At 35.7% G+C, this 18172-nt stretch overlaps 3 protein-coding genes and 2 pseudogenes across 4 annotated transcripts; all 5 read left to right on the top strand.

The window, feature by feature from the left end:
- The first annotated feature begins 2660 nt into the window (after nt 1–2660).
- LOC146954498 (elongation factor 2-like) lies at nt 2661–7021 on the top strand. The gene is made up of 3 exons (XM_085716817.1): nt 2661–3480; nt 3575–3662; nt 4288–7021. The coding sequence occupies exons 1-3, from the start codon at nt 3478–3480 to the stop codon at nt 5022–5024; spliced, it is 828 nt and encodes a 275-aa protein (XP_085572943.1). The 5' UTR covers nt 2661–3477; the 3' UTR covers nt 5025–7021.
- LOC146954500 (elongation factor 2 pseudogene) lies at nt 5053–6159 on the top strand (annotated as a pseudogene).
- LOC146954499 (elongation factor 2 pseudogene) lies at nt 6238–6868 on the top strand (annotated as a pseudogene).
- LOC146954497 (uncharacterized) lies at nt 6867–8417 on the top strand. Of its 2 annotated transcripts, none has more exons than XM_085716841.1 (4): nt 6867–7125; nt 7233–7330; nt 7436–7853; nt 7966–8417. In XM_085716841.1, the coding sequence occupies exons 3-4, from the start codon at nt 7467–7469 to the stop codon at nt 8191–8193; spliced, it is 615 nt and encodes a 204-aa protein (XP_085572967.1). In that variant the 5' UTR covers nt 6867–7125; nt 7233–7330; nt 7436–7466; the 3' UTR covers nt 8194–8417. The 2 variants fall into 2 exon arrangements, with proteins under 2 accessions (XP_085572967.1, XP_085572956.1); XM_085716830.1 differs by having other exon boundaries at nt 7939–8417.
- A 4442-nt stretch (nt 8418–12859) lies between these two features.
- On the top strand, nt 12860–17131 carry LOC146954496 (elongation factor 2). The gene is made up of 4 exons (XM_085716791.1): nt 12860–12925; nt 13613–13654; nt 13748–13835; nt 14459–17131. Exons 2-4 carry the CDS (start codon nt 13652–13654, stop codon nt 16897–16899), a joined length of 2532 nt encoding a protein of 843 aa, XP_085572917.1. The 5' UTR covers nt 12860–12925; nt 13613–13651; the 3' UTR covers nt 16900–17131.
- Nucleotides 17132–18172: the final 1041 nt, after the last annotated feature.

Raw genomic sequence — 18172 nt, 5'->3', positions numbered from 1 at the left:
TACACTTAAATAGTTGTCGTTGCTAAAATTCTATACAATGTAAAAAAGTCTCCACAATATAAGAAAGGGATAAGTTGAAATACTTGGAAGAAGTGAGGATTGACTAAAATTTCCAAAAGCAATGTAAATGCACGGGATAAGTTGTCGCTGACTAAACTAATCTTGATGCAGAAAACCGACTGTTATTTATAAAAAAATATTCCTGCTATTTATAATATTGCCGTTGCTAAAATTCTATACAATGTAAAAAGTCTGCACCATATAAGAAAGGGATAAGTTGTTACTGCTAAAGAGTTAAAAATAATAATTATACATGGAATACGCCGTCAGATCATGTTTTAAAATGATTATTATACTCATGACAGGTTGTCACAAATAAATTTTTAAAATTATTATTTTATACTTGAAAAATTGTTGCTGTTAAAAATATAAAAATTATCTTTATACACAAGATAAGTCGTCACTAATACAAGAGACATGTTTTCATTGATAAAAACTTAAAGTAATTATAATACACGAGTCATGTTGTCATTGATATAAATTTTTAAAATAATTATTAAACATGGGACGAGTCGTCACTATATACGAGACATGTTCTCATTAATTAAAAACTTAAAGTAATTATAATACACGTGTCATATTGTCATTGATTAAAAAATTAAAATAATAAGTATACACGAGACATGTTGTCATTGATAAATTTTTAAAATGATTATTATACGCATGACAATTTGATAAACATATTTTAAAATTATATTAATCGATATTTTTTTAAGAGAAAAATCATATAAGTTTATAATATTATTGTTTCAATTTGCATATAAAAAATTTCGATATTATAATATAAATCATTATATAAAAAATTTGCACATGATAGAAAAACCTATTTTTAATAATCATTTTTGTTATTTGTTTAATATGTATACATTTCAACTGTTTACAAATTCTTTCTCTTTAAAAAAAATTGTTTACAAATACTTAATGTCAAGTTTATACTGCACAAATTCGTCCCCGACCAACCAGCACCCGTGCGGATGCACGGGTATGTTACTAGTCTAAATTAGAAAGTTGTTCACAAGAACTAACACCTATGATATAGTTTTCAAGTTGGTTGTCAAGTCCCATAAGCTTGAGAGAAGATTATTTTTTATTTTTTTTTATGAAGAAGTCAAACTAGCATATCGAAATTGACATCAAAGAAAATCTAAAGAAAAAATATTGATGGATAAAATCAAGCTAAACTAATAAACTTCTCCCTATCAAATGCAAAAATGAAATCTTTTGGATGTAAACCTTCTGCACAAATAAGCAATTCATTACTCACCTCTATAGATTTATTATTAAGTTTTTGAAGGTGTGTGTCACTTGATAAAATACCTCAACTTCAAAGTGAAAAAGAAAATTAGAAAAAGTTGATTTTTTAACCTTTATATCTCTATTTTCACTAACCACCAGATAAGTGGGGTCAACATTTAAAATAAAGTGGGGTCAACATTTAAAAAGTCCCAATATTGCGTGCAAAAATAAAGCTAAGAGTGTAGTCAGTTGACCCCAAAGCTCACTACATGCAGGCACTTAATGGTGAAGAGGCCGGAAATCCAGTTGCAGATCTTTTCATCTCTTTTGGTTTCGCTTGGTCCTTTCTCTTCCACATATCATCACACACTTCACACACTCTTCTCTCCATCGCTTATATAACATGCAAGAAAGGCAGCACCATACCTTAGCCTTCTCTCTCTATCTCTTCTTCTCTCTTTCAGGTTCCATTTTCTCTTATCGTTTTCTTACTTATTTTCTCTCTTCATAATCAGATTTTTTACTATATCTGAGTGATTTTGTGTTTAAATTGATGTAGCTATATGTTATTTGATATGAATTTGTTTTTATCAAACTGCTAATTGAAAAATCAAATGTGCTACAAAAAGGATTAATCAGTCACCGCATGTTCTTTTGTTGGTGGTCGGGGTTTGGACCCGAACCTTGCATATATTATACATTGTCCATAACAAATGAGCTAAGCTCACGAGGACCGTCGCCGCATGTTTAACAATATTGCATACATTTCATTTCCCACTAAAGCATGCCATTTTGAGGCATAGCATCAAAATATTATGCCCTATAACCTATGAAGCACGGATACGGACACCCGACACGACACGGACACCGACACAGTTAATAATTTGAAAAAATCACATAATTCAATGTAATTACAAGTGTCGGCGTCGTGTCGGTGTCGGACACGACACATGTCCAACACCATGACACAGCTAATCCGGGGAGTGTCCGTGCTTCATAGCCTATAACTCTTCCACGCACATAGAGAAGAAAGAAACAGTTCTGTAATTTCTCATTCTGCAGATTCTAAAATGTGTATGTGGACAAATGATCTAACCTGACCAGTCCACTTTCTGCAACTGGCAGTAACTTACAATGTTCTAACCACAAAAACCGAGCTTTTTCATTACTTTGGCTATCTTTGACCATCTTTGACTTCAATTGGCTATCTTTGACTTCAAATGAGCATTGTGACATTTTCGCCTAAAAGTCCCATCATTCATTAATCTGTACCTCCTTGTAAGACGAATAAGATTTCATTTTAGTTTTCTTGAGATTAGAAGTAACCGGAGTAATCAGCTTTCTTTTCTTCTTCTTTTCCCTAGACGAAACATGCCTCACTTGAAGAACCAAGGAGTGAGAAAAAGGGGAAGGGTGAGATTTGCGTAGAGACGAAGGAGAGAAATTGAAGAGAGGGCGAGAAATGGAAGCGGAGTGAAGTGGTTGCGGGAGAGAATGGTGGAGGAAATGGTGAGAAGATGGTTGTAGAGATTGAACGGCGAGAGAGCGAAGCTTTGGGAGTAATCTCTGCATCATTTTTGGTTGGTATCAGATTTTGGCTATGACGTTTTCAGCTTTTGCATAATCGATTCTCAAGTGCTTTTCTTTTCGTTCACTGTTTTTTTTTTCTTTCATGAATTTGTTTGAATATATGAGATTGTTAATCAAAACACATGTTGTTAGACTTTTAATTTTATTTTTTGATTTTTTATTATGATGTTACTGTGTTATATAATTGTAAGGAACGAATCTGTTGTAAATACAGACATGAATATATGAATTTTTTGTTTTTCAGATTTGTTTTTGTTGTGTTATGTAGTTGATGGTTACTCGTGTTCTGTGTTTTTAAGTGATAATATAACATGTTTTTTGATAATTAAATACTGAGATGATGGTAACATCGTGCTTAAATCTGAATATTTTTTTACTGTACTACTTTTTTTGTTAATTATAAACTGAGATAAGTGTCCGACACAGGATTACAGATTTGTCATCTGTGTTATTGTTGGTTTATTTTTGCCGTTAATCTCAGTAACTCTTGTTATCGTTTTTGTATTTGTGATATGTCATACTTAATTAACTTCAATGTTTTGATGTTTCACTACTAAAGACTTTTTTTGCGGACTAAAAAGACTAGTCAAGATGGTGAGTTGATGGAAAACACTCGATTCATTATTTTTTTTTACCTCGATTGAGTATTTATTATAATCTGACTTGAGATTTGTGTTTCTATCAACAGGTGAAGATCACAGCTGACGAGTTACGTCGCATTATGGACTACAAGCACAACATTCGTAATATGTCCGTCATTGCTCACGTTGACCACGGTATGGACTCCAAGCCCTTTCTCCATTGCTGTGATGTTGCTCTCTTATTTGTTACAAATTATAAGAAAAGTGATTTTGATACTCAATAATTCAAGATATTAATTTTTAGAGATTTTTGAGAAAAGTACAAGTTGTGTTGTGTTTATTTACTAGAATGAAAATCACCTTTTTATAAAACCAATTATAAAAAAATGGTTTGCTGACAAGCTACTAAAAACTTCTCATTTTTTTTTTTAAAATCTATAACAAACAAACACAAATTTCTGAATGTGATTATAGTTTTTAGAAAGTAATTTTTTCACAAAAACTGTAGCAAACAGGCTAATAGTTGTGCTTTGTGTTTGCTTGACAAGAAATTTTTTGTGTTATTACTTGTAAAAATTTTTTTTATATCTGACGTAGAAAAACTATATCTAATTTTATTTCCTATTTCTTAATACTCCGCAGGATTTTTTATGTACTAATGATGATCACATAATAATGTTTTGTCATACAATTTTCAAAAGTATTGTCATATAATAAACTTTCCTGCAAATCAGAATGTATTCTAATTTTTTTGTCATACTGTATATGTACTATAGTTTGCCGGTCTGAACAACAATCTTTTCTTTGTTTCTATTTGCAGGAAAATCGACTCTAACCGACTCTCTAGTCGCTGCTGCAGGAATTATTGGCCAGGAAGTTGCAGCTGATGTCCGTATGACTGACACCCGTGCTGATGAAGCTGAGCGTGGTATTACAATCAAGTCTACCGGTATCTCACTCTACTATGAAATGACTGATGAGTCTCTCAAGATGTACAAGGGGGAGCGCAATGGAAATGAGTATCTCATCAATCTCATTGATTCCCCTGGGCACGTTGACTTCTCATCTGAGGTTACTGCTGCACTTCGTATTACTGATGGAGCACTTGTGGTGGTTGACTGTGTGGAAGGTATATGTGTCCAAACTGAAACTGTGCTGCGACAAGCTCTTGGAGAAAGGATCATGCCTGTTCTTACAATTAATAAGATGGACAGATGCTTCCTTGAGCTCCAGCTTGATGGTGAGGAGGCTTACCAGACCTTTCACAGGGTGATTGAGCATACCAATGTGATTATGTCTACATATGAAGATCCACTTCTTGGTCATGTTCAGGTGCATCCAAGGAAAGGAACAGTTGTTTTTTCTGCTGGTTTGCATGGTCGGGCTTTTACTCTGACGACCTTTGCAAAAATATATGCCTCAAAATTTGATGTTGATGAGTCCAGGATGAGGGAGGTGCTCTGGGGTGAAACTTTCTTTGATACAGACAAAAAAATTGACCGACAAGAATACTGGTTGGGCTTCTTGCAAGCGTGGGTTTGTTCAGTTCTGTTATGAGCCTATCAAGCAGATCATCAACACTTGTATGAATGATCAGAAGGATAAGTTGTGGCCTATGCTGACAGAGCTAGAGGTCACCATGAAGTCTGAAGATAAGGACCTGATGGGTGAGCAATTGATGAAACGTGTCATGCAGACCTGGCTGCCAGCAAGTACTGCACTCCTAGAAATGATGATCTTTCATCTTCCCTCACCATCAACTGCCCAGAGGTACCGTGTTGCGAATTTGTATGAGGGCCCCCTTGACGATCAATATGCAGATGCTATCCGAAACTGTGATCCTGAAGGACCTCTGATGCTTTACGTGTCAAAGATGATTCCAGCATCTGATAAAGGAGGGTTTTTTGCTTTCGGCCGTGTGTTTTCCGGTAAGGTTTCCACAGGTTTGAAGGTCAGAATTATGGGACCATATTAGGTCCCTGGGGAGAAGAAAGATCTGTACGTGAAAAGTGTCCAAAGAACTGTTATTTGGATGGGAAAGAGACAGGAGACTGTTGAGGATATGCCTTGTGGTAACACTGTTGCTATGGTTGGTTTGGATCAATTTATTACAAAGAATGCTACATTGACAAATGAGACGGAAGTTGATGCCTACCCTATCCGAGCTATGAAGTTTTCCGTCTCCCCTGTTGTGCGTGTTGCTGTTCAGTGCAAGGACGCTTCAGATCTTCCCAAGCTTGTTGAAGGTCTTAAATGTTTGGCTAAGTCAGATCCTATGGTTGATTGTACTATTGAGGAGTCTGGAGAACACATTGTTGCTGGTGCAGGAGAGCTTCATCTTGAGATCTGTTTGAAAGACTTGCAGGATGATTTCATGGGTGGTTCTGAGATTATTAAATCTGACCCTTTTGTGTCATTCAGGGAGACTGTTTTTGATAGATCAGTCCGCACAGTGATGAGTAAATCACCCAACGAGCACAACCGGCTGTACATGGAAGCAAGACCATTGGAGGAAGGACTTGCAGAGGCCATTGATGAGGGCACAATAGGACCAATGGATGACCCCAAGAATCATTCTAAGATCTTTTCCGAACAGTATGGTTGGGATAAGGATCTTGCCAAGAAAATTTGGTGTTTTGGACCTGAGACCACCGGGCCCAACATGGTGGTTGATATGTGTAAGGGAGTTTAGTATTTGAATGAAATCAAGGATTCCGTGGTTGCTGGATTCCAGTGGGCATCAAAAGAAGGTGCTTTGTCGGCAGAAAACATGAGAGATATCTGCTTTGAAGTATGTGATGTTGTCCTGCACACTGAGGCTATCCACAGAGGAGGTGGTCAGATTATTCCTACTGCTAGGAGAGTCTTCTATGCCTCACAGCTCACAGCCAAACCCATGCTTCTGGAGCCTGTTTACATGGTGGAAATCCAAGCTCCTGAGAAAGAGCTTGGTGTTATCTACAGTGTTCTTAATCAGAAACGTGGAAATGTTTTTGAAGAAATGCGAAGGCCCGGTACCCCACTTTACATCATCAAAGCATACCTCCCCGTCATTGAGTCCTTTGGATTTTCCAGCCAGTTGAGAGCTGCAACATCTAGGCAGGCTTTTGCTCAGTGTGTCTTTGATCATTGGGATACCATGACCTCAGATCCTTTGGAGGCTGGATCACAAGCTGCACAGCTTGTTATGGACATCCGCAAGAGAAAGGGACTCAAGGAGCAAATGACTCCCCTCTCTGAGTTTGAAGACAAGCTTTAAGTTATTTTTTTCACTATGAATTATTTATGCATAAAGTTCTTATAAGTTTATACAACGAATCTTTTATAATCCTAAAGCACATATGCAAACCCTATTTGGAAGCCCTAACCCTAATGCATTAGGCGGGAAATGCATTTACTAATCTCATTAAATGCTGAATTTGTATTTCAAATCCCCCACTGTATGCTTACAATGAACCGAGTGCAGCCACTAACCATCTGTATTCCAACTACATTAAATGATGGTGTCTTTCTTTCCAATGTGCCGAATACTAATAGACTTCCATGTTCATCTATATATACCATTGTTCCTTCCATCTTGCCCGCGTCTCTCATCATCTCTGTTAAGTGATGACTCATCGTGACATACAGGCTCTATTATCCTATCATTGCTTGACTGGTAATGGTCTATAGTCCATCTTAGTTTCATTTGTATCCTCTGTTAAAATTCACTCATCTCCTTCCTTACACATCATTTGATTTGTTGTTTGTATTTATTCTTTGTAGCCCCTCTGGATCCCAATCCTTCTACTGAAATGGACCGGATTATCAACGAGTTGCGTTTGAAATATAGGACCTACTTAGTGGAGCTTGATGTTGAATATGTGAGTTGTTTTTTTTGTGTAACAATGTTTCTATTATCATACTTTCTACTGTACGAAATTTGTTTTTAATTTATTCTAAGCTTATTCCATTTGGTTATTTCGCAGGGTGCTGTAATGCTTCCCATGATGTTTGCTCATGACTTTGGCGATGAGATCGATCAGTATGCAACTTTGGTGGACCCACATAACAGAGTTTGAGGTATTAGTAGAGAGGAACAACCAAGGCATATATTTGACTAAGGGGTGGCATGCGCTAATTGATTTTTACAATATCTATTTTGGTGCCTGGGTCACGCTGGTTTTCCATGGGTTGGGAAGGTTCAATATTAGGATCAAGAATAGGTTTGGTAAGACACTTCACTATCCTCAATTTAATCCGCCAGTGAACTTTACGGTTGAGAAGAATGCTATTCCAGTCAATATGCCCAACATTGTTCCTAGACCATTTGTGTATGATGAGATGAACTTTCAACTCACATACGAGAAGAAACTTGAAGCCGATGAAATTAACGCTGGGTTTTTGGTATCTCTCTATGTTTCTGCCAATATTTTTTTATACCTTATCAATGATTGTTATATACTGACACTGAACTATTTCTTTTATGAAGGAACTTGCTTACTTTGGATTTTGTCAGATGGCCTTGGAAAGAACACAAACTGCTGTTAGGTTGGTCGATGAAAATGCCAATATGTGGAACTGCACTCTTCAGTTTGTTGATCGTACTTATCGTGTCTTTAAGATTGGGGGAGGTTGGGATCAAATGGTCAAGGCTCGAAGGATCAAGGTGGGTGCGCGTGTTATAGTTGGTGCTCCTGGGGTTGGCGTGAATGAAACCATCTACTTCCTAATGCTTCGTCATTGATTCATGATGTCTGGATCCATTTTTCAGTGCACGTTTATCCATCGTTTCCAACTGCGCATTTGGCTTCTTTTTTTGTTTGTTTTTATGTTTTTGAACAATGTATCAGTTATCAAAGCCCTATGTGGTGGAGTTGTTTGTGTTCTGCTTTCTTGAACTTTTTAATTGTATTGGCATATGCCTTACTTTTATCCTACTTATTATATAATTATGATGCTACTTTTAAATATTGCTTTCCAACGTTTTAATGAACTGGCTTAGTATTAAAATCAGCAAAGCAAATTTGTTTAACAGATATTCCACCAAATGGTATTGGACAATTTTAATAAAATCAATATCACTGTTAATTTTAAACTGATATGCATCTATTCCCTCAAAAAAAAAAAAACTGATATGTTCATTTTAAACTGATATGCATCTATTCCCTAAAAAAAAAACAAAAAAACTGATATGCATCTATTGTTCTTTCTGTGAACTCAGAACAACCACTAATTTCTATTGGTTTACTACCATTAATTAATTAAGAAAATAGGGATAATTCAATCATGTTGATGCACACTGAACTTAAGCTATACTGTAATGCGCATTATGATCTGAATTTATGGTTCAAAGTAGGGAGCTTAGAAATATTTCTTAAACATGGATGTCGCGTCATTTTTCGGAGATCAAGCTATTTGATTAACATTTGACTCACTAATTTTATTTCACGACTGAACTTTTAATTTTTCAAAAGAAAGGGAAAAAAGTTCTAAATTACCACATTTTTAAAAAATTTAGGGTTCGGGGGTTAGTTACGTTTAGGGAAGGTGTTAGCACCCTAAACGTTCGTAGTATTCTACGAGAACCTCTTGACTTTATTCATTTTTTGTGCTATGACTTGCTTGCTTAGAAAATGGAATTAAAGTGATGATTAAAAGAAAAAGAAAATTGTTTTTTTTTTTTTTTTTTTTTACATTTTTTATGATTTGGAAGGACAAAGTCCTTTGCATACGTACCCGTGAGGGATCAAAACCTCGTAGTTCGGGGTAAAAATTCCGATTGATTTGTTTTGTGTTTTTTATTAGTTTTTGAAAAAGTTTTAAAATAAAAGTCAAGTGGCAAAATAAGATTTTGTTTGTATTTTTTAATATTAAAAGGAAAATGACTTAAAGTATAATTAAGTTGATTGAAATTTGATTAAGAAAGAATAAAAATAAAAGGGAATCACTTGATTGAAAATCAAGGTTTATTATGAAAATGATTTTTTTTTTTTTTTGAAATTTGGACTATTTGAAATGTTTTTGTTGTTTTTAATAAATAAAACCTAAAACGAAAACTAATGTAGCAATAAAAATAAAACGTAAGAATTTCGTAGTGACGTTGGATCACCCCAAAACCTTTTAACCTAACCTATTTTTTTATTTTTTGATATACATAAAGCTAAATAAATAAATAAAGCTAGATATGAACATATGGACAATTATCCACTAGATCTGAATATGAAGTTAGCTACAGTCTGCTTCAACGGTGGAAAATCAAATTTGTTCAGGGTTCAGGTCGATGTCACGTTAGTAGATCTGAAGGATCAACTAAATCAAAACAACTGACGACTCAACCAGAGAGACACAAGGAGGGTGGGCGATGTTGGGTATCGACGTCCATCGATCGACTCAGTTGGGAGATTGAAGTTCATCTATATGATGCTCACGAACGACGACGACATGAGGAGCATGTTCTCCATATTTGGTCACCACAACATGTTCTTGACTATCGAGTTGGATGTTTCGTTGCTGAGATCCATTGAAGATATTCTAAAGAGTTTGATTCGGCCATATGAAGATGTTTAGGTTGCATTATTATGTTCTGTCGTTGTTTAATTTCCTATGGTTTAAATATGAATAGATGAACAATTATCCAGTAGATCCTCCTTAAAAAAATTATCCAGTAGATCTGAATATGAAGTTAGCTACAGTCTGCTTCAACGGTGGAAAACCAAATTTGTTCAGGGTTCAGGTCGATGTCACGTTAGTAGATTTGAAGGATCAACTAGATCAAATCAACAGGCGACTCAACTAGAGAGACACAAGGAGGGTGAGCGATGTTGGTTATCGACGTCCATCGACCGACTCAATTGGGAGATTCAGTTCATCTATATGATGCTTACGAACGACGACAACATGAGGAGCATGTTCTCCATATTTGGTCACCGCAACATGTTCTTGACTATCGAGTTGGATGTTTCGTTGCTGAGATCTATTGAAGATATTCTAAAGAGTTTGATTCGGCCATATGAAGATGTTTAGGTTGTATTATTATGTTGTGTCGTTATTTGTTGGATTTTAGTTTAATTCTTCTTAGTTTGCTGAATATGTTGGCATCGAAGTGTCTTATACTTAGGGTAAAAGTATGCTAGTCTCGTTGGAAACCTGAAAGAATGGATATAACACATGTTAGAAATGCATTCCCTTGTGGCCCATGATAAGTGTCATAAAAGTGTTAAATTCATGTTATATTTTAAGCACTTTTTGTTACTTGCTTTGCAAGTTATTAAAGGAAAAGCCGAGAAATAAGCGTTAAATGCCTTATTACGCTTTACTTATCTTATTCTACTCTTTTGTGCAGGAATTAGCCTCAAGACACTGATCAAAGACCAAAAATCATGAAAAAGTACTATTTGGGCAGAAGCTGATCCAGGAGGCTTAGCAACTCGCACTCAAACTCGCAACTGCGAGTGCCAATGCGAGCAACTCGCAACTGCGAGTTCCCTTACTCGCAGCTGCGAGTTAGGGCGGTTTGACCTCCTCATTTATGACGTGGCAGCATATCATTGGTCCAGAGAAGCTACTCGCAATTGCGACTGGTGTAGCTCGCAGCTGCGAGTTCAGGCAGGGCAGAAGTCTTTATATAGCCACTTGCTACTCTTTGAAATTAATCTGAGCTTGATATTTTCTTAGTTTTTCTCTTAGGTTTTAGTTTTAGATATTTTATAGAGAGAAATAGGGTAATCATATAGAGTGAGAGTGATTTTGGAAGTTAGATCTTTATTCCTTTGTTGAGACATCACAAGGGTAATGAATCCTTCCTTTTCAATCCATCCTTGCAAGGCTTCCATGATGATGTGTAGCTAAATACCCTTTGTTGGGATGAGAGGTACTTGATTCTTGCTAACATGTAATCTCTTGATCTTGCAAGTTATGGTTCTAGCAATTTATATTCAATATTGTTGTTATTCTTGTGTTATTGCTTTCAATGAGATTCAAGATGCTTTGGACACAAACTCTTGAATCTAGAGCTAGAGTAGCAATATATCTTAGGTTAACTTACTTGACATCTTTGTTAATCTTGTGATAATCACCATAATCAAGAGTTAAATGCTTTCAGATACTTAATCAGGCTGGACACGGTCGATTAGGTTATTTGATCGACTTTGTTATCGTTTAAGGGATTTGGACACGAATGTTTAAACGATACCTTAGAGTTAATTATATCGCTTTGGACACGAAGGATAGTTTAGAATTGATTGTGATAATATTGGTTATAAAGCTAGAATTCGTATGGATCATTAGGTTACGTGTGACGCTTGGTTAAGGAATTCTACTCCTAACAAGTTTCAATCCTTATTTATCTCAACTTTTACTTTTTGCAAATTAGTTTAGCTAATCACATTTCAAACAAACAAGTACTCTTAATACTTTGAATGATAATTGATGTAAAACTGTCCTTGATAACGCACTATTCCCTGTGGAGACGATACACAAATACTTATCTTGTTTGATGCAAAAACAACTTCATCAGCCCACTCTTCTTATATGAAGGAATTCAATGTGAGAACATGTATAGTTGATTTGGTAGAATACAAAATACATTCTCTTCATTCTTTTGAATTTTTAAAGAGACTTATAAATTTTTACATTCAGTATAAGACATTTGAATTCCAACATTTTTGGCAAACTTTCATGAATTTAATTTAAATCTAGCATCATGATGATACAACATCCTTAGAAAGAATGTAATGTAAAACAACACTTTGTTTATTGCCGATTTGAACGGGGATGAAATTAAAACTAAATAAATTTGTCGTATTATATTGTTTTGCAATTAATTTTGCAAACTTGTGTATTTTTTGAAATTTATTTTGGGAATTAAAAAAACGAACATATGAATGTAGTGATAACCAACTATGAATATTGTAAAAAATGCATGTTTAGGAGCTGGAAAAAAAAACATTTCTATCAAGTATGTTGAAGATTGCTCTTTACACTTCAAATATTACTATCACACATCTGTAAATGATCTTCAATACTCTAACCTACAATTAACTATAGTTCGATGTTTGACTTTCCTTTTCGAACAAACAATAGTTAACTACCATTAGAAATATTTTCGTCATTTCCAGATGTGTGATAACAAAATAAATTTTAAGTGTAAATAACAATTTTCAAAGTGTGTTAGTAGCATTATTTTACAAGAGTGTGAGTGAGTATTTTACAAATGGTATATTCCAAAAGAATTCCCCTATTCTTACAAAACCATGTTAACAAAAAAAAAAAAAAAAAATTAGAAAACCTATTGATATTTGATAGATTATTTTTTTTGGACGGAATAATTTAGGTTAGAGAGATTGCGTTTTTGGTTTCGCTTGGTCCTTACTCATACATATACACACTTCACACACTCTTCTCTCTTTCTTATAACGCGAGAAAGGCAGCACCATACCTTAGCCGCCTCTCTCTCTTTCTCTCCCTCTCTCTTTCAGGTTCAATTTTCTCTCTTCAATTTTTCATCTCTGTTATAGTTTTCTTACTTATTTTCTCTGTTCTTATTCAGATCGGTACTTGTTTTTTTCTTCACACTTTTTTCAACTTCGATTTGCTTCAGATCTGAACTGTTTCTGTATTTATTTCATTCTTTTTCTTCTAGATTTGATATCTCAGTGATTTTATGTTTAAATTGATGTAGCTATGTTGACTTTTTTGTGTGAATAATTTTTCTGTTATTTGATATGAATTTGTTTGAATATATGAGATTAAGTTAATCAAAACACATGTTATTATGTTGTTACTGTTAGATTAATTGTAAGGAACGAATCTGTTGTAAATACAGACATGATTATATGAATTTTTCTGAATTTTTTGTTTTTCAGATTTGTTTTTGTTGTGTTATGTAGTTGAAGTAGACTTGTGTTTTGTGTATTTAAGTTATAATACAACATTTTTTTGATAATTAAATACTGAGATGAGTGTGTTATGGTAACATCGTGCATAAATCTGAATAATTTTTATACTGTACTACTTTTTTTTTGTTGGATTTTTTTTGATAATTATAAACTGAGATAAGTGTCCGACCCCGACACACATGATTATAGATTTGGTCATCTTTGTGTTATTGTTGATGTATTTGTGATGTTTCATGTTTAACTAACTTTAATGTTTTGATGTTTCAGTACTAAAGACTTTTTTGCGGACTAAAAAGACTAGTCAAGATGGTAAGTTGGTGGAGAACACTCGATTCATTTATTTTTTATTTACTTTGATTGAGTTTTCATAATCTGACTTGAGATTTGTGTTACCATCAACAGGTGAAGTTCACAGCTGATGAGTTACGTCGTATTATGGACTACAAGCACAACATTCGTAATATGTCTGTCATTGCTCATGTTGACCACGGTATAGACTCCAAGCCCTTTCTTGATTGCTGTGAACTATGATGTTGCTCTCTTATTTGTTACAAATTATAAGAAAAAATGATTTTGGTACTCAATAATTCTATATATTAATTTTTAGAGATTTTTGAAAATAGTAGAAGTTGTTGTGTATATTTACTAGAACGAAAATCACCTTTATATAAAACCAATTATAATAAAATGGATTGCTGAGAAGCTACTAAAAACTTCTCATTTGTTTTCTTTGAAAATCTCACAAACAAACACAAATTTCTAAATTTGATTATAGGTTTTAGAAATTAATTTTTCCACAAAAAATCTGTAGGAAACATGTGCTCTGTGTTTGCTTGACAATAAATTATTAGAGTTATTACTTGTAAAAAAATTCTTTTATATCTGACGTAGATAAACTGTATCTAATTTTATTTCTTATTTCTTAATACTCCGCATGATTTTTTAAGTACTAATGATGATCACATAATAATGTTTTGTCATATAATTTTCAAAAGTATTATTGTCATACAGTTAAACTTTCCTGCAAATCAGAGTGTATTCTATTTTTTGTCATATTGTATATGTACTATAGTTTACCGGTCTGAACAATTTTTTCTTTGTTTCTATACGCAGGAAAATCAACTCTAACCGACTCTCTAGTCGCTGCTGCGGGAATTATTGCCCAGGAAGTTGCAGGTGATGTCCGAATGACTGACACCCGTGCTGATGAAGCTGAGCGTGGTATTACAATCAAGTCTACCGGTATCTCACTCTACTATGAAATGACTGATGAATCTCTCAAGAGGTTCAAGGGGGAGCGTAATGGAAATGAGTATCTCATTAATCTCATTGATTCCCCTGGGCACGTCGACTTCTCATCTGAGGTTACTGCTGCACTCCGTATTACTGATGGAGCACTTGTGGTGGTTGACTGTGTGGAAGGTGTATGTGTCCAAACTGAAACTGTGCTGCGACAAGCTCTTGGAGAAAGGATTAGGCCTGTTCTTACAGTTAATAAGATGGACAGGTGCTTCCTTGAGCTCCAGGTTGATGGAGAGGAGGCATACCAGACCTTTTCAAGGGTGATTGAGAATGCTAATGTGATTATGGCTACATATGAAGATCCACTTCTTGGTGATGTTATGGTGTATCCAGAGAAAGGAACAGTTGCCTTTTCTGCTGGTTTGCATGGTTGGGCTTTTACTCTGACCAACTTTGCAAAAATGTATGCCTCAAAATTTGGCGTTGACGAGTCCAAGATGATGGAGAGGCTCTGGGGTGAAAATTTCTTTGATCCTGCCACAAAAAAATGGACCACCAAGAATACTGGTTCAGCTTCGTGCAAGCGTGGGTTTGTTCAGTTCTGTTATGAGCCTATCAAGCAGATCATCAACACTTGTATGAATGATCAGAAGGATAAGTTGTGGCCTATGCTCACAAAGCTAGGGGTCACCATGAAGTCTGATGAGAAGGACCTGATGGGTAAGCCATTGATGAAACGTGTTATGCAAACATGGTTGCCAGCAAGTACTGCCCTACTAGAAATGATGATCTTTCATCTTCCCTCACCACATACTGCCCAGAGGTACCGTGTTGAGAATTTGTATGAGGGCCCCCTTGACGATCAATATGCAAATGCTATCCGAAACTGTGATCCTGAAGGACCTCTGATGCTTTATGTGTCAAAGATGATTCCAGCATCTGATAAAGGAAGGTTTTTTGCTTTTGGCCGTGTGTTTGCCGGTAAGGTTTCCACAGGTTTGAAGGTCAGAATTATGGGACCAAATTTTGTCCCTGGAGAGAAGAAAGATCTGTACGTGAAAAGTGTCCAGAGAACTGTTATTTGGATGGGAAAGAGACAGGAGACTGTTGAGGATGTGCCTTGTGGTAACACTGTTGCTTTGGTTGGTTTGGATCAATTTATTACAAAGAATGCTACATTGACAAATGAGAAGGAAGTTGATGCCCACCCTATCCGAGCTATGAAGTTTTCCGTCTCCCCTGTTGTGCGTGTTGCTGTTCAGTGCAAGGTTGCTTCAGATCTTCCCAAGCTTGTTGAAGGTCTCAAACGTTTGGCTAAGTCAGATCCTATGGTTGTTTGTACTATTGAGGAGTCTGGGGAACACATTGTTGCTGGTGCAGGAGAGCTTCATCTTGAGATCTGTTTGAAAGATTTGCAGGATGATTTCATGGGTGGTGCTGAGATTATTAAATCTGACCCTGTTGTGTCATTCAGGGAGACTGTTCTTGATAGATCAATCCGCACAGTGATGAGTAAATCACCCAACAAGCACAACCGGCTGTACATGGAAGCAAGACCATTGGAGGATGGACTTGCAGAGGCCATTGATGAGGGCACAATAGGACCAAGGGATGATCCCAAGAATCGTTCTAAGATCTTGTCCGAACAGTATGGTTGGGACAAGGATCTTGCCAAGAAAATTTGGTGTTTTGGACCTGAGACCACCGGGCCCAACATGGTGGTTGATATGTGTAAGGGAGTTCAGTATTTGAATGAAATCAAGGATTCCGTGGTTGCTGGATTCCAGTGGGCATCAAAAGAAGGTGTTTTGTCGGAAGAAAACATGAGAGGCATCTGCTTTGAAGTATGTGATGTTGTCCTGCACACTGATGCTATCCACAGAGGAGGTGGTCAGATCATTCCTACTGCTAGGAGGGTCTTCTATGCCTCACAGCTCACAGCCAAACCCAGGCTTCTGGAGCCTGTTTACATGGTGGAAATCCAAGCTCCTGAGCAAGCTCTTGGTGGTATCTACAGTGTTCTGAATCAGAAACGTGGGCACGTTTTTGAAGAAATGCAGAGGCCCGGTACCCCACTTTACAACATCAAAGCATACCTCCCTGTCATTGAGTCCTTTGGATTTTCTAGTCAGTTGAGAGCTGCAACATCTGGGCAGGCTTTCCCCCAGTGTGTCTTTGATCATTGGGACACCATGACCTCAGATCCTTTGGAGGCTGGATCACAAGCTGCACAGCTTGTTATGGACATCCGCAAGAGGAAGGGACTCAAGGAACAAATGACTCCCCTTTCTGAGTTTGAAGACAAGCTTTAAGTTATTTCTGCAATTTATATTTATGAACTTGGCTGTTATGAAAACTGTTGCCTTATCTCGAGTTTTGTTGTGTACTTTGAATTATTTATCTTCGCATTGATGTATTTTTGGTCTGTAGCATTTGCATTGATGTAGGATAGAGTTTTACTATTTGTGTTGAATTTAAGTGCTTTCTAAGAACACAGTTGTTTCTTGATGGAAAAATTTACTATTTTGGCTACTCTTTAATTTACTGCTGATTGCTGCATCCAAAGTTATTATCTCTTATATGCAGATATTCTCTTGTGTGCATGTTTGGCAGGGGTGTCTCTTGTTTAGATAGACAGGAAGATCAAAAACACCATGCTGTTGTGGTATTCTGATGAAACTTATAATTTTGTTTTTTTTGCAATTATAAATTACGTCACTGCTGTTTGAGACGAGTTTTGTTGTGTACTTTGAATTATTTATCTTCGCATTGATGTATTTTTGGTCTGTAGCATTTGCATTGATGTAGGATAGAGTTTTACTATTTGTGTTGAATTTAAGTGCTTTCTAAGAATACAGTTGTTTCTTGATGGAAAAATTTACTATTTTGGCTACTCTTTAATTTACTGCTGATTGCTGCATCCAAAGTTATTATCTCTTATATGCAGATATTCTCTTGTGTGCATGTTTGGCAGGGGTGTCTCTTGTTTAGATAGACAGGAAGATCAAAAACACCATGCTGTTGTGGTATTCTGATGAAACTTATAATTTTGTTTTTTTTGCAATTATAAATTACGTCACTGCTGTTTGAGACATATCCATGTTTCAGCGTTATTTAATTTCTGCTGTGTCAATGTCAAACCAGACTACACTTTCATGTTTTGTTTGGACATATATTATAAGCACCAATTTTGTACTCTAGTTTATTACTAAGGACACATGTAGTGTTGTTTATATATATACTATGCATCCGACATTAGGCATTTGGTTGATTATTTTGTTTCACCCCCCCATTGATGTATCTTCACTCAAGAGTAAAATAATCAATGATTAGCTCAGGTACTTGAAGGGTAGTGATCTATTTTAACTTTTGACAGGATTCCCTTATTTTAATCGAATTTGTGTGACAGGTACCCTTCTATAGCATAAGATAAATATAACCCTGGGCTCATTTGAAGGAATTATCTCCTTTACGTTAAGATCCTACACATGCCTTTCTTTAAAAACAACTAGTATCTTAGCTTATTGAATATTGAATGCTAACTAATATTTTTTTTAAAGTTGGCTTACCAGGTCATGTATTTTG

The sequence above is a fragment of the Medicago sativa genome, chromosome 1, assembly GCF_051527215.1.
Source record: "Medicago sativa cultivar Bolivia chromosome 1, Bolivia_mono, whole genome shotgun sequence".
NCBI lineage: Eukaryota > Viridiplantae > Streptophyta > Magnoliopsida > Fabales > Fabaceae > Medicago > Medicago sativa.
The sequence above is the reverse complement of the archived record's forward strand: the minus strand, read 5'-3'. Positions and strand labels throughout refer to the sequence as shown.

Excerpts from the sequence above, each read along its gene's own strand:
- LOC146954497 (XM_085716830.1), top strand. The coding sequence starts at position 7,467 with ATGACTTTGGCGATGAGATCGATCAGTATGCAACTTTGGTGGACCCAC. Across the intron at positions 7,854-7,938 it reads AAATTAACGCTGGGTTTTTG|GAACTTGCTTACTTTGGATT; the intron begins GTATCTCTCTAT and ends TCTTTTATGAAG.
- LOC146954498 (XM_085716817.1), top strand. Across the intron at positions 3,663-4,287 it reads CATTGCTCACGTTGACCACG|GAAAATCGACTCTAACCGAC; the intron begins GTATGGACTCCA and ends TTCTATTTGCAG.
- LOC146954496 (XM_085716791.1), top strand. Across the intron at positions 13,836-14,458 it reads CATTGCTCATGTTGACCACG|GAAAATCAACTCTAACCGAC; the intron begins GTATAGACTCCA and ends TTCTATACGCAG.